Source organism: Ictalurus furcatus, chromosome 25 (genome assembly GCF_023375685.1).
Source record: "Ictalurus furcatus strain D&B chromosome 25, Billie_1.0, whole genome shotgun sequence".
In the NCBI taxonomy this organism is placed as follows: domain Eukaryota; kingdom Metazoa; phylum Chordata; class Actinopteri; order Siluriformes; family Ictaluridae; genus Ictalurus; species Ictalurus furcatus.
Window position 1 is genome coordinate 2,435,001 of NC_071279.1, and position 24,713 is coordinate 2,459,713.

The 24,713-nt window shown below is 45.2% G+C and overlaps 1 protein-coding gene across 4 annotated transcripts in view; it reads left to right on the forward strand.

Annotated features, from left to right (window-relative positions):
* The window catches only part of nhsl1b (NHS-like 1b), a 97,615-nt gene that overhangs the window by 33,013 nt on the left and 39,889 nt on the right, over positions 1 to 24,713 (forward strand). Inside the window, exon 1 of one of the 4 annotated variants that reach the window (XM_053614503.1) lies at positions 13,063 to 15,048. The exons of 2 other annotated variants lie outside the window; for them this stretch is intronic. In XM_053614503.1, coding sequence (XP_053470478.1) covers positions 14,805 to 15,048 — 244 coding nt within the window. In that variant the 5' untranslated portion in view covers positions 13,063 to 14,804. Of the gene's footprint in view, positions 1 to 13,062; positions 15,049 to 21,053; positions 21,231 to 24,713 lie in introns of those variants that run through there. One more of the 4 variants, XM_053614507.1, reaches the window with a different exon arrangement.

Here is a 24,713-nt window from a genome sequence, read left to right on the forward strand (position 1 = left end):
CTTGGCCGTCGGACCTCCGTACAAAAATGACGACGGGGAAAAGCCCAAAGTGGCATATTTGTATCGAAATATTTCGCTTAAAATGACGAATAATCGACCGTCGGGTGTAAGGTCACGCTTTGATGCCATAGCACGTATGGAAATGTAAAAAAAAATAAATAAATAAATAAAGGACCGATTACTTTAAAATTTCCCACTCGGGTCTGCGTTGACCTTTAAGCGGAGTTTATCATTTAGATATGAGGCACTCTCACGCAGATCAGCACGCTTCATCGACGCTGGGAGATGGTTTCGACCTAACGTCATCGGTGTGATTAAGCTGGCGTTGGACTGAAAGGGATTCTCGCGTCATTCTTCGCTTAAGCCGCGAGATCCGTCCTGTGTGCGAAGGGCACGTCACATCCAAACATCCGTCCGTTCGTTTATTCATCGTCGGTAAGCACTTTATCCCAGTCGGGGTTGCGGTGGATCCGGAGTCCGTCCTGGAAACACTGGGCGGGATGGGACGGGACGTCACTGAGGAGGACCTTGTACACACACGTGCGCACGCGCACATGATTTAGGGGAGATTTAGCATAGACGATCCACCTACTGGCATGTTTTAGAAGGTGGGAGGAAACCAGAGGACGTGCACAACCTGTGCTCAGGATTCTTTCGCTCAACACTCACGAATTCATGAGCATGCGGGAGGATGGGATAGATTAGCCGAGAGCTCTGTCCAAAATCCGAGCTCCTGCTTTAGCATCACAGACCTGTACAGCGACGTTGAACACTGCTGGGTCTGATCTGTGTCGCATTTGTGCCCTGTATTTTCCCCATCACTTGTGAATACGATCCTAAGATAGTAAAACTCCTCCCCCAGGGGGTACTAGCAGTCAGTGGAATGCCTGACATATACATTATATATATATACACACACATGTCAGGCATTCCACTGACTGCTAGTATCCTGCCTGTGTGGAGCTCAAAGTTGTATGCAATGCCTTTTGAGTCACAAGGCACGTACACCTTGTACCCCCATTTATGGGGCTTGCTGGGGATGTACTGCTCCAGTCGAATTTTTTTTTCCTTTGTATGGAATTCGCACTTCGGTGTTCATCCGTTGGAACGCTTCTCATTCGTTCTACGTTGAGGAAACGCCTCATTTTGAAGCGAGGATCTCGATATGAGTCGTCCCTGCCGAGGCCTAAAGTGTCGTCCCTGAAGCGGAGGACGCTCTTGATTTGTTCCCATCTTTTCGTCAGCGTGACGTCGGCTATCTTGTCAACGCGTGTGTTGGTCTTCTAGCACATACGTGTTGCAGGAAGTCCATAGATGGACATTTGGAAAGCAGTCAGTCAAACTTGAAAGTAAATGTAAATATATATATATATATATTTTTTTTTAAATGTCAGCTCTTCTATATACACTGCTACAGTGCAAGGAAACATGGTCCCACGGTGTATCCTGCTGAGCTTCCCTGTACGAGAGTAATGAGTATGAGTAAGTGTGTGTCATTAGTTGCACTGAACACCTCTCATGGTGTTTGCGCAACAGACAGAGCTGTGAGAAATGCTGTCCTGCTGTCATGCCATAACAATGAGCTCACTCTGATCAACCGGCATTCTGGCTGGAAGGAAACGGCCTAGGGCACTTCCTGTTCATACACACACACACACACACACACACACACACTCGCGCTTTCTCTCTCTCTCTTTATCTCGCTCTCACACTAGATAGATAGACAGACGGATAGATAGACAGAGATACATCGATAGACAGAGAGAGATAGACAAATAGACAGACGGATAGACAGAGAGAGATAGACAGACGGATAGATAGACAGAGATAGATAGAGACAGACGGATGGATAGATAGACAGACAGATAAACAGACAGACGGATAGATAGATGGATAGATAGATAGATAAATAGACAGACGGATAGATAGACAGAGATAGATAGACAGACAGATGGATAGAGACAGATGGATAGATAGACAGACAGATTGATAGACAGACGGATAGATAGATGGATAAATAGACAGAGATAGATAGACAGTCAGATGGATAGATAGACAGAGATAGATGGACAGACAGACGGATAGATAGACAGACAGACGGATAGATAGACAGACAGACGGATAGATAGACAGACGGATAGATAGACAGATAGACAGACGGATAGATAGACAGACAGATGAATAGATAGACAGAGATAGATAGAGATAGACTGATAGATAGAGACAGACAGACGGATAGATAGACAGACAGACGGATAGATACAGAGATAGATAGACAGATAGATACAGAGAGAGATAGACAGATGGATAGATAAACAGACAGACAGATGGATAGACAGACAGATTAATAGACAGATAGATAGATAGATAGATAGACAGACAGACAGACGGATAGATAGACAGACAGATGGATAGATAGATAGATAGACAGACAGATGGATAGATAGATAGATAGACAGACAGATGGATAGATAGATAGATAGACTGACAGATGGATAGATAGATAGATAGACTGACAGATGGATAGATCAATAGACAGACAGACGGATAGATAGACAGACAGATGGATGGATAGATAGATAGACCGACAGATGGATAGATCAATAGACAGACAGACGGATAGATAGACAGACAGATGGATAGATAGATAGATAGACCGACAGATGGATAGATCAACAGACAGACAGACGGATAGAAAGACGCTTTTCCCTTCTGATGTCCCCGACGGATTCTTCTTGCACCTTCAGCATGTCCAGCCGTCCTGTGCGTCCCTGCGCCGTGACGTTTAGCTCTGAGGCGTCCGCGAGAGAGGATGTGATGCCATTGTGTCGCTATAGCACTCGTGCCATCACAAGGACGTCTACGTCCACGTGGAAACCTGTTAACGTTAACTTGTATCCGTAAAGACGATCACGTCCCTGTGAAACATACCCAAGTGTCACTTGCACTGTGCCGCAAGATATTTTTAAAGCAACAGACTGTATTCCGCTTTATAAACAATCATCGCAACGTTGCAGCTATCGCATTCTGCAGCTATGCATACCATTCCTCCCTGTATAGACGTATAAATCAGAGGCCCTGCTGCCAAGCGATTCAACCACAAAGAGTGGTTCTTTGAGTCCTCATAGACTTCCTGTCAGCCTCGAACCCCGTCTAGCCGTTCTTCTCGGACCTCTCTCGTCAGCCCACAGAGCTGCCGTTTATTGGATCGCGAGACCGTCGTGTGTGAAAATCACAGATTCAGCGGCTTCTGAAATACTCAAACCAGCCTTCCATGGTCAGACGAACTGAGATCAAATGTTTTTTCCCCTGTTCTGATGTTTGGCGTGAACTTTACCCGAAGCCCCCGACCTGTATCCACGCACGTTTTATGTATTGTGCCGCTCTCAGATTAATTGCCGATTGGGAAATTGCATGGAAGTATAGGTGTACAGGTGTTCCTAATAAAGTGGATAGAAACCGAATTTGTGGGCTCGGTGGGATGACGGGAACAGCAACCACTACTCTCAAGATCACTTACCATATGACTACGAGTCCCGGGGAGATTCTATATAAAAGCATCCTTCCTCAGCCGCGTGGAAACCGGTGCTTGAAGAACGTCGTCCATCCGTCTGCGGCAGGATTCTGTACCGCCGCGTTTCCTGGAAACGTGTAGAGAGAATAAACACACCAGTTCACAGGAAAGGGAAAGAGTGTCAACAGGATGTCCGAAGAAACAGATGGAACCTAGAAAACCCCATCCCTCCACCCCCGTCCACTTTTACCCCAACACTGAAACGCACACTCGGACACACACCCACACTACAGGACGCGAGCACATGCTACCTGTCCATCATGAACCTAGCATTTGAGATAATCCACTTCCTCTGTATCGTAATTGTTTTATATATTTGTACAGCGTTAATAATAGTACACGCTTTTAAAAGCTCCTTTGTTAGTGTGTAATATCTTTCGAGCATGGGTGTGTGCGCGTGCGTGTGAGTCATGCACAGGTTTTAGGGAGTATAAACGACTGAGAAGGGCTTAACATGCTTCAGGGCTGAATGCACCTCGAGCGGTCCGACTGGTTTTTTACATTTTTGATTCGTCTCACTCAAACGTCAGACCCCAGCGGTGTGACGAGGCTTAGACCCCACCCACTCGGCGTCAAGGTTTAGGGGTGAAGGGTCAACACCTGTCTGTCCTTTAACTCCAGACGATAGTTGGCCTTCTCCTGAAAAACAAGGCATGGTTGGGATTCCTTTAAAGACTCTTAAATAAAATCAACAGCTAATCTTTTTTGGCACAGATCAAATCCTGAAGGCAGGACATGTAGAGACCTGGGTGTTATACAGCCGGTTAAGCGATGTGTTTGTAATGAAGCCTGAAGTTTACATATCCTGTGGAGGGTTTGATTTGTTGGCTAGGTCCTGCAGGACACCAGTCTAAATGCCCACCCACTAAAGGCTGTAAATACCGTAGCGATTTCATGCTCTGTGAGATTTGTTTATTTTTCCTTGCTGCTTCCTGTCAGCTCTTTTCTGTGCTTGGGTTAGATATAGTAATGAGCCATGTCCTACCGTGGTGTCTCCTCCCTATCCAAGCTCAAGATGATGTCTGATGCTCTGCCGCCCTCTAGTGGCCAATCTGTGAAGTACTGACATTAAGGACGGGAAAAATGTAAGTGTTGCAGCACAGACTGTATTATTGAGATTAAAAAGTCCTCAGTAATAACAGTGTTAATCCATGTGATGGAATACAGTTCATAATTTTAACAGTTGACTGTCGAAGCATTTTCATGCTTTTATTCCAAAACTGATTTGGACATTAGAAAGCCTTTATCGTCGCATATGCAGTTACATTATGGATGAATTCATGTCATCACTCATTAGGGCTGCACAGTGAATCGAATATTGGTCCCGATAATCATTAAAAAACTGCTAAACCTTAAACTTAACCCCAACCTTAAGCTTAACCACTGAACCTTAACCCCAACCTTAATCTTAACCACTGAACCTTAACCCCAACCTTAATCTTAACCCCAACCTTAATCTTAACCACTGAACCTTAACCCCAACCTTAATCTTAACCCCAACCTTAATCTTAACCACTGAACCTTAACTCCAACCTTAATCTTAACCCCAACCTTAATCTTAACCACTGAATCTTAATCTTAACCCCAACCTTAATCTTAACCCCAACCTTAATCTTAACCCCAACCTTAATCTTAACCACTGAACCTTAACTCCAACCTTAATCTTAACCCCAACCTTAATCTTAACCACTGAATCTTAATCTTAACCCCAACCTTAATCTTAACCACTGAACCTTAACCCCAACCTTAATCTTAACCCCAACCTTAATCTTAACCACTGAACCTTAACCCCAACCTTAATCTTAACCCCAACCTTAATCTTAACCACTGAATCTTAATCTTAACCCCAACCTTAATCTTAACCACTGAATCTTAATCTTAACCCCAACCTTAATCTTAACCCCAACCTTAATCTTAACCACTGAACCTTAATCTTAACCCCAACCTTAATCTTAACCCCAACCTTAATCTTAACCACTGAACCTTAATCTTAACCCCAACCTTAATCTTAACCCCAACCTTAATCTTAACCACTGAACCTTAATCTTAACCCCAACCTTAATCCTAACCCCAACCTTAATCTTAACCACTGAATCTTAATCTTAACCCCAACCTTAATCTTAACCCCAACCTTAATCTTAACCACTGAACCTTAATCTTAACCCCAACCTTAATCTTAACCCCAACCTTAATCTTAACCACTGAATCTTAATCTTAACCCCAACCTTAATCTTAACCACTGAATCTTAATCTTAACCCCAACCTTAATCTTAACCCCAACCTTAATCTTAACCCCAACCTTAATCTTAACCACTGAACCTTAATCTTAACCCCAACCTTAATCTTAACCACTGAACCTTAATCTTAAACCCAACCTTAATCTTAACCCCAACCTTAATCTTAACCACTGAACCTTAATCTTAACCCCAACCTTAAGTTTAACCACTGAACCCTAACCCCAACCTTAATCTTAACCACTGAACCCTAACCCCAACCTTAATCTTAACCCCAACCTTAATCTTAACCACTGAATCTTAATCTTAACCCCAACCTTAATCTTAACCCCAACCTTAATCTTAACCCCAACCTTAATCTTAACCACTGAACCTTAACTCCAACCTTAATCTTAACCCCAACCTTAATCTTAACCACTGAATCTTAATCTTAACCCCAACCTTAATCTTAACCACTGAACCTTAACCCCAACCTTAATCTTAACCCCAACCTTAATCTTAACCACTGAACCTTAACCCCAACCTTAATCTTAACCCCAACCTTAATCTTAACCACTGAATCTTAATCTTAACCCCAACCTTAATCTTAACCACTGAATCTTAATCTTAACCCCAACCTTAATCTTAACCCCAACCTTAATCTTAACCACTGAACCTTAATCTTAACCCCAACCTTAATCTTAACCCCAACCTTAATCTTAACCACTGAACCTTAATCTTAACCCCAACCTTAATCTTAACCCCAACCTTAATCTTAACCACTGAACCTTAATCTTAACCCCAACCTTAATCCTAACCCCAACCTTAATCTTAACCACTGAATCTTAATCTTAACCCCAACCTTAATCTTAACCCCAACCTTAATCTTAACCACTGAACCTTAATCTTAACCCCAACCTTAATCTTAACCCCAACCTTAATCTTAACCACTGAATCTTAATCTTAACCCCAACCTTAATCTTAACCACTGAATCTTAATCTTAACCCCAACCTTAATCTTAACCCCAACCTTAATCTTAACCCCAACCTTAATCTTAACCACTGAACCTTAATCTTAACCCCAACCTTAATCTTAACCACTGAACCTTAATCTTAAACCCAACCTTAATCTTAACCCCAACCTTAATCTTAACCACTGAACCTTAATCTTAACCCCAACCTTAGTCTTAACCACTGAACCTTAATCTTAACCCCAACCTTAATCTTAACCCCAACCTTAATCTTAACCCCAACCGTAATCTTAACCACTGAACCTTAATCTTAACCCCAACCTTAATCTTAACCACTGAACCTTAATCTTAACCCCAACCTTAATCTTAACCCCAACCTTAATCTTAACCACTGAACCTTAATCTTAACCCCAACCTTAATCTTAACCACTGAACCCTAACCCCAACCTAGTAAGACGTGTCAAAGTCGTTCCGATCACATTTTCCCCTTTCTGATGTTTGATGTGAACTTTAACCGGAGCTCTAGACCCGTGTCTGCATGAACGTACGTAAGCAGTACACTTCTACCCCAAGATGATGGGATGTGAATGAGCAGCTGTACAGGCGTTCCTAATCACGAGTGCATGTTAATTAAATATTGTGCAGTTTGCCCTGGCATCAGAGTGATGTACTGCACGTGCATTGTTAGCAGTGTGGCCTGACTATCACTACCACGAGTGCTAGGACTTGCAGATCCGTTCGGACGGGGATCGTTTTGTAGAAACGAACGAATGAATGTTGTCCTCCTTAAGATACTTTGGTAAAGTTTTTAGGCGATGAAGCGTGTGGGCGCTTGCTTGTGTGGTGTTCATCTTTTCTGTTCTTCACCTACTCTCACTCTCTCCTTGGTTGGTTTTCTTTCTTTCCTTTTCTTTCAACAGCCCTTCTCTCATCCGCCCTGATCCCCAAACAGCTCCTTAAATAGTAATTATTTATGATTGAGGCTTTGAGGTAGAAAAAGATTGAGGTGGATTGTTTGAACAGGCTTTAAGAAACTGCATGACTTCTCAGTGTGGATGATGGATTTCTTTATATATATATATATATATATATTGTTGTCGTTTTGCTTTGGTGACCAGAAGGTCGGGAACGTGAATCCGAGGTCGGAACCTCGAGCAGAACCCTTAAACCCGCTGCGTGCTTTAAAAAAAAAAAAACCCATCTACTGACTCTGAGAAATGCATCAGAGTAAAATGACTCGTCGACTTGTAAAACAAAGGCTGCCTTTAGATTTTTATTGTTTCCAACCAACCACATGCACGCAGACGGCCTCGGAGCTAGACCGATTGTGGGGAGGGCATAAACGCGGCTCGGTGAAGTGGGGCGTCTGGGTAAAGGTCCTTAAAGCTGGGAGTTACGGCGTGAAGGAGAAATGGGAATTCTGTAAGGAGCCCATGAACTAAGGTTTTCCATTTTCCATTTACTTTATAGTGCATACTACTATAGTGTGTGTACTCATTTGAGGTGATATAAATGAGTACACGGTAGCAATCGCGTAGTGTAACTCGGTCTGCCTGCTATATGTTTTATATACATTTAACGCCAGCCCAACCCTGTTAATATGGCATTAGAAATGACGAGAAGCTTGTTTATGAGGATTGTGTGTATGTACGGGGGTGTGCGCTCGCACGCTCTGTATGTAGAGTTATCACATACATGCGATCCGTGTTTAAATGCAATGCTGCCTCTTTCGTGCTCCCCAGACCTTCTCTTCTTTCTTCACATCTTCCTGCCATGTCGAACTCTCCTCCTCTGCCCCTCCCCGAGGCCTTGGATTGGGCAGGTGGAAGCTAAAGCTGGAATGCTGGGGAATGCAGTCAGTCCCACTCAGCATGCACGTGCATGACCTACAGATCACATCCGACAACTCGCATGGCGAGCTGATACAGAAGAAGCGTGAGATAAGCTAAGACTGGGACAGGAATAGAGAGCAAGGCGCTGCAAGATGCTGAGTCTTCTGTGGACTGGGGAGGATTCACACACACATACACACACCACTAGAGGTGAAGGCCAGCATCTGTGCTGCTAAGGAGGGGCAGGTCAGAGGTCAAGCTGAGTGTTTACTTTGGGTTTTGCAGCTCCTGGCTGGTGTGTGAGCAGACAAAGCGGCGATGATTTCTAGTAAACACGGAACTGCTTGTCTGACAGGTTCAGCACACGCTTATCTGATTTAACCTGCTGAATTTCATTCCTACATTCGTAATAAAAGGCACAGAGGCCAAAGAGGCCACTCCTTCTTCATTGGGTTCTGATAGGTGCAAAGGCCACTCCTCCTTCATTGGGTTCTGATAGGCGCAAAGGCCACTCCTTCTTCACTGGGTTCTGATGGTCATAAAGGCCACTCCTTCTATATTGGGTTCTAATGGTCATAAAGGCCACTCCTTCTATATTGGGTTCTGATAGGCACAAAGGCCACTCCTTCTTCACTGGGTTCTGATGGTCATAAAGGCCACTCCTTCTTCATTGGGTTCTGATAGGCGCAAAGGCCACTCCTTCTTCACTGGGTTCTAATGGTCATAAAGGCCACTCCTTCTATATTGGGTTCTGATAGGCACAAAGGCCACTCCTTCTTCACTGGGTTCTGATGGTCATAAAGGCCACTCCTTCTTCATTGGATTCTGATAGGCGCAAAGGCCACTCCTTCTTCACTGGGTTCTGATGGTCATAAAGGCCACTCCTTCTTCATTGGGGTCTGATAGGCACAAAGGCCACTCCTTCTTCACTGGGTTCTGATGGTCATAAAGGCCACTCCTTCTTCACTGGGTTCTGATGGTCATAAAGGACACTCCTTCTTCATTGGGTTCTGATGGTCATAAAGGCCACTCCTTCTATATTGGGTTCTGATGGGCCCAAAGGCCACTCCTTCTATATTAGGTTCTGATGGTCATAAAGGCCACTCCTTCTTCATTGGGTTCTGATGGTCATAAAGGCCACTCCTTCTATATTGGGTTCTGATGGTCATAAAGGCCACTCCTTCTATATTGGGTTCTGATGGGCCCAAAGGCCACTCCTTCTATATTGGGTTCTGATGGTCATAAAGGCCACTCCTTCTTCACTGGGTTCTGATGGTCATAAAGGCCACTCCTTCTTCAGCTGGAATGACATGCACAGGGTTACACTGTCTTCCTGTTTAGAAATGACAATCACAGAAGCCACACCTCTTTTAATGAGTGGCACAGGGATGGAATTAAGTTATTAATAAAATATGAGTAATGAAATGACTTTAGCAGTAGATGCCGTCCCAGCTTCAGTCTGATATAATCACTGTTTTCTGTCATCCTGACATGACACTGATTCAAACTGCTGAATCGTTCCACCCTTTTTTCCTTTCTCCTCATGCTGTTTACTCTTAGTATTTTTGGGCAAGTGTCACTTTTCTCTGCATCTATATAAACCCTTGAATTTAGCGACTGACCACATCGAAGCGAACAAACACCTTAATTATACACCTCATGGAATCCCTCCACCACACACAAATCTCACACCCTGCTTCCTCACATATTATTATGTCTTCACGGCACGCACTTTCACTACCCGTTTTACACGGCAGTTTTCCATGCACGCAAACACGCCAGCAAATAAATCTAACTTGTAAAGTGTCAGGTCATAAAGATCGGTCAAAAAAAACGATCCCCTCAAGCAGTCTTGTTCCGTCTCTGTTTTTTGTTTTTTAAAGCCTTAATTGAAATAGTAGCTGGGTGTGGGAGCGGCAGGCTTCGGGATTTCTTCCTGCAACACTGAAGCCTCAGGATCTTTGTTATAAGTGATGATGTTGCAGCCTGAAAATACACTGTGTTATAAGTGTTATATATGATAAATGTTAGATATATATATATATACATGTGGTAAGTGTTATATATGGTAAGTGGTTTATATATATATATATATATATATATATATATATATATATATATATATATATATATATATATATATAAACACTTACCATATATATATATATATATATATATATATATATATATATATATATATAATATATACACACACACACACCCACCCACATGTGGTAAGTGTTATATATGCTATATATGTGTATGTGGTAAGTGTTATATATGTGTTTTTATATATATATATATATATATATATATATATATATATATATATATATATATATAAAAACACATATATAACACTTACCACATACACATATATAGCATATATAACACTTACCACATGTGGGTGGGTGTGTGTGTGTGTATATATATATATATATATATATATATATATATATATAGATAGATAGATATGGACATGTGGTAAGTGTTATATATGGTAAGTGTTTTTTTTTACACACGCACATATATATTTTATATATATAATGTATGTGTGTGTGTGTGTGGTAAGTGTTCTATATGGTAAGTGTGTGTATATATATATATATATATATATATATATATATATATATATATATATATATATATATATATATATATATATATATACACACACACACACACACACACACACACATGTGGTAAGTGTTATATATGGTAAGTGTTTTATATATATATATGGTAAGTGTTCTATATGGTAAGTGTTTATATATATATATATATATATATATATATATATATATATATATATATATATATATATACACACACACATGTGGTAAGTGTTCTATATGGTAAGTGTATGATTAGACAATAATAGATATTGGTAGTAAAAGATGCACAACTGGGCGTATCACATCCTTGACATTTTAGCTTCTGACTATCGGCAATTTAATTTAATAACAATAAATTTGTATAATTGTCCTGCATGTCTATTTGTTTCCGTGTATTTTGCTATTATTGTGTCTAGCTTTGGCTATAAAATCCATAACGTTAGCCATTTTTTACTAGTGATATTTAGATATACATCCGTCCAAAAGACTCCCGAACACCAGTTGCGAGGTGTTTTTTAAGGTCGTGTGGGGTGGTTGGGGTGTTTTGCTTAGTTTTGTTTGTTTGTTTGTTTGTATGTTTGTGTATTGGTTTAAGGCCCAAGTTGCTAGGGTGTTTGACCACCATGTTTTCGCTCCAGATCCAGCTTGTTAGCGGCCACGTTTTTCATTTAGTTTAAAGCCCAATTGTAAACAGAGTAGTGATTATGCTCGGATTTGTAGTTAGGCCTAAAACTCCAAATCGTTTCCACATGTGTCCCGAAGGATTTCGTCTTCACGTGTATTTATTTTGAGCAGCTTATTATGAAACCGTTTTCTAGGCCCGGGTGCCGTAATCGGGGCGACGCAGCGAGTCGCGTCGACGCCTCGCAGCTCCAGAGTTCCGGGGTCATTCCCGAACTCGGGTTTACTGTGTGTATGGACTTTCACATGTTCTCCTTGTGTTCTCATGGGTTTCATCCAGGTTCGGAGGTTTCCTCTCACTGTCCAAAAACGGGCATATGGGTGGACTGGCGCTGATAAATTGCCAGGTTCTGTTTTTGATATGAACATATGAGCATGATATCTAATGACAGTGGGGAAAAAAGTTTGGCGCACAACCCTCATGTCGGAAATCAAAACACACTGAATCCCTGTTGTGCTCATTTACTCCACTCCTAGACCATTTTACTGATGATCCACGCTAACGCCGCTAGCAGCCGTCCGTACAACCCTACCTTTGTGTTCGCTTTATTCGGTCTCGGTGTAGCGTTGTAACAGGCCCGAGGTTTAAACAAAGCTCTTTAATGTGATGAGATGAGTTATCACTTTTCATCTCTGTCTCACCGTTTCCCTTCATCTCAGCGGTGGGCACTCGATCCTGGTGAATTATTAACACTGTGTGAGGGCATGAACGGCCTTTGGTTTGCGCTGCTCGGGACAAAGGTTGGGCGTCTGGGTCCGTTTGTGTGTAACGGAGCGTGTGTATATTTATGAATATATTTGATTGATACGGATGAGATCATGTTCCTCAACGGGTCCGTAAAGAGGGAAGGCGTTGACGCTGTTTAATGATTAAACTGATCGCTCTGTGTCCTGCACTGATTACGGTTCGAAGTGCACAAACAACACGGGCACGTACCGGGGCGTCAGCTGATCGCACTTTATTCTGTTACCCATGTTACTCACCTGCTAGTGTAGATGTGTATTTACTGGGCTGTAGCGGTGCACAGCTAAATGCAAGCATTCAAAGCAAGTGGTTAACGCCTTTCACGTTAACCCCTTCTGCAGCCTGGAGCACGACGTTACACTCGTTTACACCAGCGCCTTCAGATTGCTTTTAGTATTCAAATGCATTCAGATAAATAAGTTATATATAAATAATGTAAAAATATCAACTGTTATAGTGCACTTCCACAACCTACTGAAAACTACTGGACATTTATTCGATATATAAAAATGATCAATAAAAAAAATAATAAATTAGCCCAAAATAAATTATAGTGGCTTAGTGGTTAGCACGCTCGCCTCACACACGTTTGTCGGTAAATAAGACCTTTTAGCTGTACACGTACGACACACGTGAATCGGAGAGGGTTTTGGGCTGAACACGAGTCGTGTCGGCGTCACGTGACGTGTCTTGGTGCAAATCTGGAGTCATTTTGAAAAATTGCAAGCTCCTCGAAGTAAGTGTGTGTGTGTGTGTGTGTGTGTGTGTGGGGGGGGGAGAGAACTTTGCACCTGTTTTTGTGTTCATGTTTCAGCTTGTGTGGATGTGTGATTAATATAATTTCTATTTCAGACTGGGTTTTTCTAACAGACAGATTTCTTAATTCTGAGTCTGGTGTGTGTGTGTGTGTGTGTGTGTGTGTGTGTGTGTGTGTGTGTGTTGTGCAGCTTGGACTTGACTGTAGACTGTAACTGGGCGGTTCTTCACCAATATTGTGCTTCTCAGCCCAGGAAGCTCTGATTGTGGCCACACACCTGGGCATACAGGAGGAAGGAGAAAACACAGCCGGGAGGAGGAGGTGTCGGGGAGCCGTTGCCATGCCACTGAATGGGAGGAGCAAAGATCAGAGAGGTGGAGATCAGAGAGTAAACAGCGAGCCCGTAGTTAGGGGGTTGTCGTTCAGGTCGTATTTCACTAGCTCTCCTTCTGTTTGTAATCCAAACCTCACAATCGTCCAGCGTGTTCTCACAGAGGAACGGCCACTAGCCTGAGGCGAAACGCTGAGCTATGTCCAACACAGCACGGGTGTGCTCCAAACAAACGTCTGTGTTTGGGTAGCAGGTGAGCACATGGGATAGCGGGTGAGTGAAGCGCTCTGAACTGTCCACCACGGCGATCACCTGTACCTTCAGGATTCGAAGAACCAGGAAGAGAACAGAGGAAGTGAGCTGAAGCTTTAACCATTCGCTCACTGAAGTGTGACGTCTTCTTTCAGGTGATACCCAGGTTGACTCATGGAAAGACATGACCAGGAGGAGGACTTTGAACCTGATGTTTGAGGATCTGACAGCTTGGAAAAGCAGGCTGACCGCTAAACACCTCCAGGACCTTTTATTTAATATTCCTTTTCCTTAAAATTTGGTCAGCCGGACTTTCCGCTAGGGACTACACCCAGATCCAGGCTGAGGCTGAGCCGTGTGGTTTGGCCGTATCGGGATTCCTTTTTTCCACTCGGAGTGCAGTAAAGAGATCGGTGTCAGTAGGGAAGACCAGCCTGCTAGTCCTCTCCTTCCATTCTGCTGCGTCAGTTAATCACACCTTCTGGGATTTTCCCTTTGTGCCGGGAACTCCGAGATGCATCCTAGGATAAAGGTAATGGATAGAAGGCATCGGTGTCTAAGAAAGGTATCTGTGCCGTACCTATAACGGGCCGAAACGGGCAAGCGAAGTGTGTCGGATTATCGTGCAGCTCTTCGGGATCCGAATATTTCGAGAACGTCTCGGTCGGGACCTCGGCGTGCTTTACACCCCAGGATCTAAAAGCCCGAAAAAGTGTCTTTCCCCTTTCAAGACTGACCGTGCAGCTGTGAGGTCCGGTGACCCCTGCGTACATTTCAGGTCTTGACCCTGCTTAACCCTTCCTCCATCTCGCGTCCCCCCCCCCTTGTGGAGCATGAGGAAGAAGAAGCACTCGGACTCTTTGGGCAGGGAGAGGGACAAGAAGGAAAAGGCTACCTCGGTCACTCGCGCCCTCAGCTGGCTCAGCGGATCCTCGCTCTCGCTCTCGCGCCAGACCCGCAAACTGTTCCGCAGCCACAACGACCTGAACACACTCTCGCACACAGCACACCGAGACCGAGAGAAGGATGATGATGATGATGATGATGATTGGGTGTATGATCCCCAGCACTACCTAGGTGAGGTGATCATGTACGTCTGTGTATCCATTTAACTTTGTGACCTGTGTTTCAGCATTAACGAGTTCTCACGTGTCAAGTGGTCGAGAGCTATTATAACATAAGTGAATGCAGGAACTAACTCGTTTTTGGTTGATGTTCCTCGGCATTAAATAGATAGAAGAAGAAGCCCTTATTTGTCACGTGTACATTACAGAAGAGTGAGAAGTATCTTTCTTCGCGTATCCCAGCTCGTTGGGAAGTTGGGGTCCGAGTGCCGGGTCAGGTAAGGCAGTGTAGCCTGGAGCAGAGAGGGTTAACGGCCTTGCTCAAGGGCCCAACAGGTGTCGGGGCTTGAACCCTCGACCTTCTGGTCTATAACCCAGAGCCTTAAACGTAATGGTGCATTCTCATTTTTTCTTGCGAAGTCATTTTCGTCGAAAAATCTTATTGTTGATTGGTTTTCTGGCCGTTTTTAGTAGGAAGTGTGTATATTTTATGCGAGCGTCCTAAGGTCGTCGTTGTTCGTGTCCCTGACCTCATGAAGAGGCCAGTATAGCAGGGGGAATTTGCATCAGGATGGAAATTAGGCCGCTCTGCCTTACCTCGACACGTTCACCAAAGTCCTGAGCACATCGGGTAAAACGAAAAGTAAAGAATGGATGCCTTGTTCGTGGGTTTTCCTGCAAGGTGGTGTCGGTGAAATGTGCCGTACCGAAACCAGTCTGAAACCAGCACGTTTGAGCCAGTTCATTTCCTCCCGCGTCCTCATGTCCTGCCTTGTTTTATGCACACGGCAGCTGTGTGTGTGAGTGAGCGTGTGTGTGAGTGTCTGTGTATGTTGTAAACTCCTCCGTCGTGTCTGCAGTTCCAGTCCGAGCAGGAAGTAAAGGAGTGAGATGTTTACATGTGAGGACAGAATCGGATCACTGTCCTGACTTTATGACCGGTTTTCCATTGTGTAAGTCGTCGACGCCCAGTCTCTTATCTACCAGGAGGTGGCGGGGTGGTGATGGGGGTTGCAGGGGTTCACAGCGCACCAGGATGAGTGTGCGGAAACGGGAGATGTCACCAACTGGTGGCGACGCAAGTGTCGCGAGCGCATGCCAATAAGGGGACGCTTTTCTCCGTGCCCAAGCTGTAGCTACTTTCATACCCACAGCAGCAGGACCAGCACTGTGGGAACATGTTCTGCACCTCAATATACTGCATTATGCATTCATGAGCGATGAGATATTCCACCTAAGGTAAGCAGATTTAGATTGATATATTAATGAGAGTTAACGTATGTGTGTGTGTGTGTGAGACATGTGGGAGTCTGTAAAGTATAAAATGGAGCGCATGTCATTTCTAAGGTCTGGTTGTAACTGGATCTCGGTTATAGATGGAAAGAACAGCACTGGGCTCACTGAGTCACTTCACACACATCATCCTGAATAATCAGGGCCACATTGTTTGGCCTTATAAAAAGAAATCCTTTTTGTCATCTCTGTATGTGGGCAAATATTCCACTTCTCTATTTTATTCCTTACCACTTCTTTGTGTGTGTGTGTGTGTTGTTCTACACTACTGTACAGCAGTAACTCTGCTCTGTCCGTAATAAGAGCCGGTGTCTGTCCCGTGTTGAAGCCACGCTGTGACCCAGTTGTGTGCATTTTGGGTTAATATTAGCGCTCTCTGATTTACGACGGCTCCTCGGCCTTGGCCTCCGACACCTCACCTCTCACCTTCGCACGTTCCTCACCGGCTTGTTCGTAACGTATAGGGACTTTGAGGTGCTAAACTTGGACGGCTGTTAACGGCGTAAGGGTGTTACGTTCAGTACGTTTTAGGAAGCGATAAAGCCGTTACTTTAAGTGCTCGTCTTTATCCTGTGAGCTTTCCGATCGTTCTACCCGGTCAGCCACGCGTTCCGCTGATCGCAGATCCGCCCTCGTTCGTTTCAGCTGTAGCGTTTTCCTTACGCAGTTATGTTTGGTTAAGCAGGCACGAGGAGTAGCCTTGTGGAGGGGGGGTGGGTGGGGCAGGCCTTTTCGCCTGCTGTGTAGTAGGGTCGGACGCGAATTCGGACGCAGCCTGAAAGTAGTGAGCAGGAAGCAGGACAGGAAGTTTCCTCTGAACTCCTGTGCATTTAGAAAACACACAATCCTACTACTCATAACTGCCCATAGTGCTAAATTTAAACCATGTATTTATACGACTGGCACTTACACACACAGGCCTGGTTAAAGTGCCCTAAATGTGGCTCCAGCCCTCTTTTTAAATAGAGCCTGTAATTATGGGCTGTCAGACTCTCGTAGTAGACCCATAATTTCATAAGGCCGGTTGCTGTGCAACAGGATGTTTTTGGTGGCAGTCATGGCGGTGTGCTACTCTGTGCCGACGCCGATCCTCTGTGGTGGTGTCGGGATCGTGTGGCAGCGCCAGTCCTCATGTTAAAGTCCATGTGGCAGGGTAACAGATTGTGTGACCTTTCCTGAAAGTGCTGAATTTGCATGGTACTGATAAGTTTGTGTAGTGTTGTGACCGGTTTGTGTGACAGTGCTTAGCTTTTTTGGAACCGCTAACGTGGTATGGGCTTTTCCCTAATTACTGAGGCAGTGCAGGACTTAGTAATGTAGGAGTGCTAATTCTCTGTGGCAGCGCTGAATCTCAGTGACGGTACCGTTTCTTTGTGCCACTGTTTAACCTCTGTGGCAGCGCTAATTCTGTGTGACAGCGCTAATTCTGTGTGACAGCGCTAATTCTGTGTGGCAGTACTAATCCTCTGTGGCAGCATTCAGCTTCTGTGACAGTACTGATTCTTTGTGGCACTGCTTAACCTTTGTGGCAGTATTGATTCTCTATGGCAGTGCTAATCTTATGTCTCAGTGCTGATCCTCTGTGGCAGTACAGTTTCTCTGTGGCAGCGCTGATCCTCAGTGGCAGCATTGATCCTCTGTGGCAGTACAGTTTCTCTGCGGCAGCGCTGATCCTCAGTGGCAGCATCGATCCTCTGTGGCAGTACAGTTTCTCTGTGGCAGCGCTGATCCTCAGTGGCAGCATCGATCCTCTGTGGCAGTACAGTTTCTCTGTGGCAGCGCTGATCCTCAGTGGCAGCATCGATCCTCTCTGTCAGCGCTGATCCTCTCGGCAGTACAGTTTCTCTGTGGCAGCGCTGATCCTCAGTGGCAGCACTGATCCTCTTGGCAGTACAGTTTCTCTGTGGCAGCGCTGATCCTCAGTGGCAGCATCGATCCTCTCTGTCAGAGCTGATCCTCTCGGCAGTACAGTTTCTCTGTGGCAGCGCTGTTCCTCAGTGGCAGCAGTGATCCTCTCTGTCAGAGCTGATCCTCAGTGGCAGTACAGTTTCTTCATGGTACTACTTAACATCTGCGACAGCGCTGATCCTCAGCGGATCCTCTTCTACAGTTTTGGTGCACCTGTGCCCACTGTAGCATGAGATTCCTGTTCTTGGCCGAGAGGAGTGGAACCTGATGTGGTCTTCTGCTGTCCTAGCCCGTCCTCCTCAAAGCTTGACATGCTGTGCGTTCCGAGATGATTTTCTGCTCACCGCGATTCACAGAGTGATTTTATCCGAGTTATCGTAGCTGTAGCTCACAGAAGTCGTCCCGATGGCCGTGTATTTCCGAGCAACGTTCGAGCAGTTTAAATTCCAGGTCGTTTTCACAGGCTTGCCTTGACATTTTCCATTTACAGCATTTAGCAGAGGCCGTCATTCGGAGCGACTTCGAGAAGCGCTCAATAGTCTCCGTCAAAAACATAATCTCACGCTAGGCTTTGCTCATCACGCCCATCCAGTGCAGCCCTGGCTGTCGGCCAGCATTACTGCAATTCCAGAAAAGCATATTATTATCTGTTTCCCAGCATAATGAGACAACATAGTGTTGCACAATGAAGGTGAGCTGCATCTTAACACATGGGTATATATTCCATGGGGATGTAAAGTTACCTGTGATGTCTGTCTTCTGTTTTCCGGCATTTGTTTATTGTTTCCTGCTTTCATTGTGAATGTACCTGCTAACAAAGACGCGCTATTCATAACGGCTTATAGCACTTTTAACACAACTGTTATTTATGGATGAATATATAATTCAATAATCTCTCTCTCTCTCTCTCTCTCTCTCTCTCTCTCTTTCGTTCTGCTGTCTGGATCATTTTCAGGTAAGTTAATCTCTCTCTCAATCTTCCATATAATCTCATCTGTCCAGTTATAAGCCTTTCTGTCCAAAGACAAAAATATCACGACGCTTCCAGGGATGATCCTGAGGTTTCGCACAACGTTTACAATCGTCCATCTTGGATGAAATCCGCTTACCGTAAGAACATTAGGGATTCCTAAACTATCTGAACCGAAAGAGACTAGTTGTTTTGATACCGAATACTCACTTTCTTTGTTTGGATCCACCGAGGTCGGCTCCGATAAGCTCCCCGCCGTGGCTTGCCTCTGCATGCAGATATATAATATCTGAACAGAAATCGCAGGGTGTACCGTACGTTCACTTCACATCACATCACATCACATCACGCTGTGCAGGTCATACGTACATTCTTACCGTATCTGTCCTCAGTAAGACGAGCTACAACAATATAACAGCATTTTGTACGCGGACATCACGTCCCGCTGTTTATCTCTACTGTCTTCAGACTTATGAGTCACGTCAAAGCAGAATCCTTGCGTTTTCGTTTCGTGTAATAAAAGTACGCAGCAGGGTTTTCACAAAAACACGCGTCACGTCACGTCACGTCGTGTCTGTGACGAATCCCACGAACTGAAGAGTATTAGTCAGGGTCTGGTGTGCATATGAATAGGTATTCATAGGGGCGCCAATAATTGTGGCACACGTATGTTTACCAAAGGTATTTTGATAAACCTGTGTTGCGTTTGGAATTGTTTGATCTCCATGAGAGCGGAGTATTTTTTGTGAATTTTATTAAACAAAAGGTTGAACCAGAAAGACAATTTTTTTTTCACAGCCTCGTTTGCTCATATTTAGCAAGGGTGCCAATATTAACGGAGGGCGCTGTATGTGGCAGTCTGGGAAATCCCGTCAGATGTCGGGGGTGGGGGTGGGGGTTTGAATTCCGTCAAACAGTCCAAACTGTGAAATATTTTTCCAAAGTTTTGTCCAAGATGTGATTTGTTTGTTTGTTTGTTTGTTTGTTTATTATTTTCAGCAGAACGACACGGACACGTTTTTACTTCCTGTGTGAAAACGTCGGATAAGGAGCGGTGCACAGACGTGTCAGACGTTGCTAGCTACGTCAGTCATCCATCACACACTGAGGCTAAGGGTTCGATCGAGCTGTCGGAGTCCTTCGTGTGCTGTGATGAATCACGAGTCTAATGGGTTCGTTTTGCAATCCGATACGGACTCGCAAAGAGTCACGACTCGGTTGAATCTTTCAATAATTCAGATCCGTGCGAAAGAGAAGCGCGTCTCACTTCGGTAGTCTGAGTTATGAGTCAGAGCTGTGTAGTAGGGAAATGCCAGAATTTGACGTGAAGGGTTTTCCCAGACCACCACACACACACACACACACACACACACACACACATACACACATACATATATCAGATAGTATATCTGCTACATGACCTCAGCTGATGGAGATTTCTGATAACATGGGTTTGAATATTTTCAGTTTTATTGTGTATGTGTGAGTGTGAGTGTGTCTGTGTGTCTGTGTGTGTGTGTGTGTGTGTGTGTGTGTGTGTGTAAGTGTTGGGGACTTATGCTATATCTGCTATATCACAGTGATGTTTGGCAGAGACAAACCTGTGTTCTGTTCTGAAACTGTTGACTGGGTTGAACATCCTCACAGCAACACACGTCATTGTGTGTGTGTGTGTGCGTGTGCGTGTGTGTGTGTGTGTGTGTGTGCCCAGTAAAATGATTAAAAGGTACATCCAAATAAAATTGAATTGATAAAAGGATGATAATCCAATTGCTGGTCTGGGAGGAATGAGACTGGATGCCATGGTGTGTGTGTGTGTGTGTGTGTGTGTGTGTGTGTGTGTGAGGGAGAGGGGAAGAGGGAGAGATATCAGGTGGGAGTGTCTTTGGGAAATGGGAAACGAGAACGAACCGAAGCAGTGAATCAGTGAGGAGTGTGTGTGTGTGTGTGTGTGTGTGTGTGTGTGAGTGGTTGAATATGTCCCCTCTGTCAGCAACGAGCAAGAGCCATGTCCTGTGTGAGCGGTAAGTCTGTGGCTGTGTCTCAAATCATGGACAGAATAGACTTCTTTGGTTGCTTTACGTCCAGTCAGTTGAATTAGGGGGGTGTGTGTGTGTGTGTGTGTGTGTGTGTGTGTGTGTGTGTGCGCTGAAGCAAAGAGCTGTTGTTTTGAATTGTTCTTTACTGCAATAATACCTAGTTTATTATTCTGGGTACGTTTTGAACCTGGGTTATGCTTGCTGTTACGTGTGTGTGTGTGTGTGTGTGTGTGTGTGTCAGCTGCTGACAGTTGTTGCACATGTGGTGTAGTGTTTCTGCACAGCTGCTCCTCATGTAGCAGCTCGTTCCCTCTCTCCTGTGAACGTGCGCGTGCGTGTTTATTTAGCCAGTGAAACTTTTTAAGGAAATCGTTCGGACCTTTTCATTTAGCACCGGAGCTGTTGAGATGTCCGAGACGTTACTTAATGACACAGACACGGACTTCGCCAGCCTAAAACTCCCCTCAGCTCATGCCGGTGACTGAAGAACTGCCCTCGGGTCACGGACAGACACGTTCCGTGTCGATCCTGCCTGAACGGAGCTGATACTCCGAAGCAGATGTTCTGAATGATGATCTGTGGATGATCCAACATGGACGCTCTAAAGATCCGCACTTCTCGAACACCTTGCTTGTTTACGACCTTGCTTCAGTGGATAATCTCACCTGGAAGCTGTCGATTGGTACCTAAGAAGTGCTTCTTTAGTCGTTAAGACTGTCTTGTGCGCATCTCAGGACTTTGAGCGCATACTGAACGTCTAAACCTGCGAAGCTGCTACCGTTGGGCCCGTGTTCGACGCCCAACTGCTCGGTCGTATAAGCGAGACGGACGTAAGGGCGAATGCCGCGAATGTCAGTGTAATAAATAACTTATAATCCCACTATCTCGCATTACTCAGAAGAGAACGCGTGCCGTTTGGACTCCGGTTCCTCGTCCGGTGCGTCCTCGTGTCGTCTCGGGGAGTTTTCCCTCGCCACAGCCCGCTCTGGTTTGCACACCAGGGATCCGGGGGAGATTTGGACGTGAACGTTGAGATGCACCCGTATGCGTCTACGGATGAGAGCTGGTGTGTGACGCGACTGACCAGCAGAGGGAGCTGTTGCTGTTTCATCGCTGCCTCTCCAGGTCCCGTCACAGGTTTTACACTCGGGTTACGTTTGTGAAGTAATACTTGTTAGGCCCCGAAAGTGCAGAGCTACGCCTTGCCGTGGACGTGAACGTATCGCGGGGCCGTGCAGACGTGCGTCTCGGCAGGGCTGCAGAACGTAACGCTGTAATCAGATTGAATTTAGATTAGTCCAGGTGATAATGGAGGAATATTTAAGGAAGAGCTTAAATCTAGAGCACCCCGGCTTTTAAAGTGTTTTCTTATCGGAGTACGGCTTACCCCGAGACGTTATACACTCGCAGCTCGGCCAGGGTGAGACCGGCGTTCTGACGTTCTCACGTTAAAGTTCTCTGAATCACGAGTTTGTGAGATTTTTTATTTATTTATTTTTTTAGATTCGAACCCAGACTAGATTACTTTTAAAAGCTGGGTTTATTTTAGCAGAAGAGGGTCAGTGATGTAAATTTTAGGTCTTTGTCTTGCTGATTGTATGTGTGTGTGTGTGTGTGTGCGCGTGTGTGAAGAGGGGCAAGGGCAGTTAATCTGGGTTAAGAGATTAGCCCTGGACAGGACCAGAAAGAGGCTGACCAGCGTGCACTGGGACAGAGAGGCTGATTGTCAGCCGTGATCCCAGCGTAAGGAGCACACGGACAGAGACGTAGAGGCGAGCGTCTGTCCGTAGTTTCTCTTTGGATGTGGGAATCCCGAGCTGTCATTTCCGTCTCGCCGTCCTCAGAGCTCGTCCGCTATTTTCGGAACGCGCGTGCGGTTTGGAGTAGCCGCTGTTTGTTTCGGAGATGCTGGTTTGCGTGTAACCTGACACTCCGTGCACTGGCCTCTTTGTTTAGCCAAATCGATTCCATTCAAGCGAAGAGAGAGAGAGAGAGAGAGAGAGGGGGGAGGAGGAGGGTTCATCTTTTGGAGGCTGCAGTAAGCAGGATCTTAAAGAAGGGTCCCTGGTGGGATGTTTATCCAGCTCCTGCTGCCTTCACTCTAGAGTGAGTAGGGGGTAGTTGGGGAAGGCGGTGAAGTGGGTGAGAGGGTGGGAAAGAGGCAGGAGGAGCTGAGCATTAGGACCACCCCCAGGCCTCAGGAACCTGCAGCACTCTAACAAACGTGCTGTCTGATCTTACAAGGCCTGCTATGAGGAGAGTCACGCCAAGCCACCCAGTGCCAGACAGAATATGGGCAACGCTCAGCCCCTACCTCAGTGCCAGGCTCGGAAGGTGGGCAGCACCTGTAGCCCCCGACCCGAGGGCGGCGTCTACCGCCGAATGCTGACCTCCAGAGTCCACCAGAGACGCGAGTCACTGTGGACCGACAAACCCATTCTGAGAGCGGCGCGCAGAGGAGAGCAGGAGCGTCCACTCCGACGCACTCAGTCCTGCCGAGAGAGGAGATCCAGGTCCTGCTTTCACCGTGAGTGCTTCCGATACCGGGACGGCGTTACGGGGTTTTAAATAGAACAGACGCTCTTTTTGACGATCTTCTTTCCACGGTGTTTCTTTTTGGGACTTTTTGGGAGTAGAATCTCTAGTCAAGATCTCGTTGTGTTGTCTTCCGACGTACTCCTGCATTATTTCACACCGGGCTCGTAGAGCGACCGTAATGAGTTCGCGCGAACGTGTTCAAACGTACTGCACAGGAGAGCCCGCTTCATTTCGAAACGCGGCTTTCGGACCTGACCCGACGTCACGCACCCGACGTCTGTCCGTACGCGTCATGAAGAATCGGATCTGCGGTGCAGAGAGACGGCTCGGTGTTGCGTTCGCTCATGGACGTTACCTATCGTTTTCTGTCCAAAGCATACGGATAATACATGCTCCTCCATGTCCATGTCATTCTGAAACGTTATCATCGATTATACTGTACTCCCTGTGCAGTTGTAAGTAAACGTGTATGTGAATTTGAAAAGCGCGTTAGCGGTTATCCCCGTGCGTTTGGAGTTATTATATTATATTATATTATATAGGTGATAGTAGTCCCAGTTCTGATTACAGCATCGTGAGATGAATCTAATATGTACAGAGTGTGTGCATTTTCCGCTACATTAAATAGAACTGAAAGGCTAAAGATGATATTTTTTGCCGTCACTCATTTGTAATTAGCGTAACATCTGTGTTTGCGAATTTTTATCCATTTTTTTTCTTCTTCTTCATCATTGCATCTGGTGTGAATGCTTCCGTGAACGCTCTTCCACCCACGCACAGATTGTGCCGATCTGACTCGCTGACCTTTAACCTTTTAGGATAGTGCCCGAGACCCTCCGGTTTAACCCCTCCAAGGCCTTGTCCCATCCTCTTTTCCATAAAGAGAGATTCATTCACTCGCTCTCCAGTCAGAGGAGGTTTATCGATCCT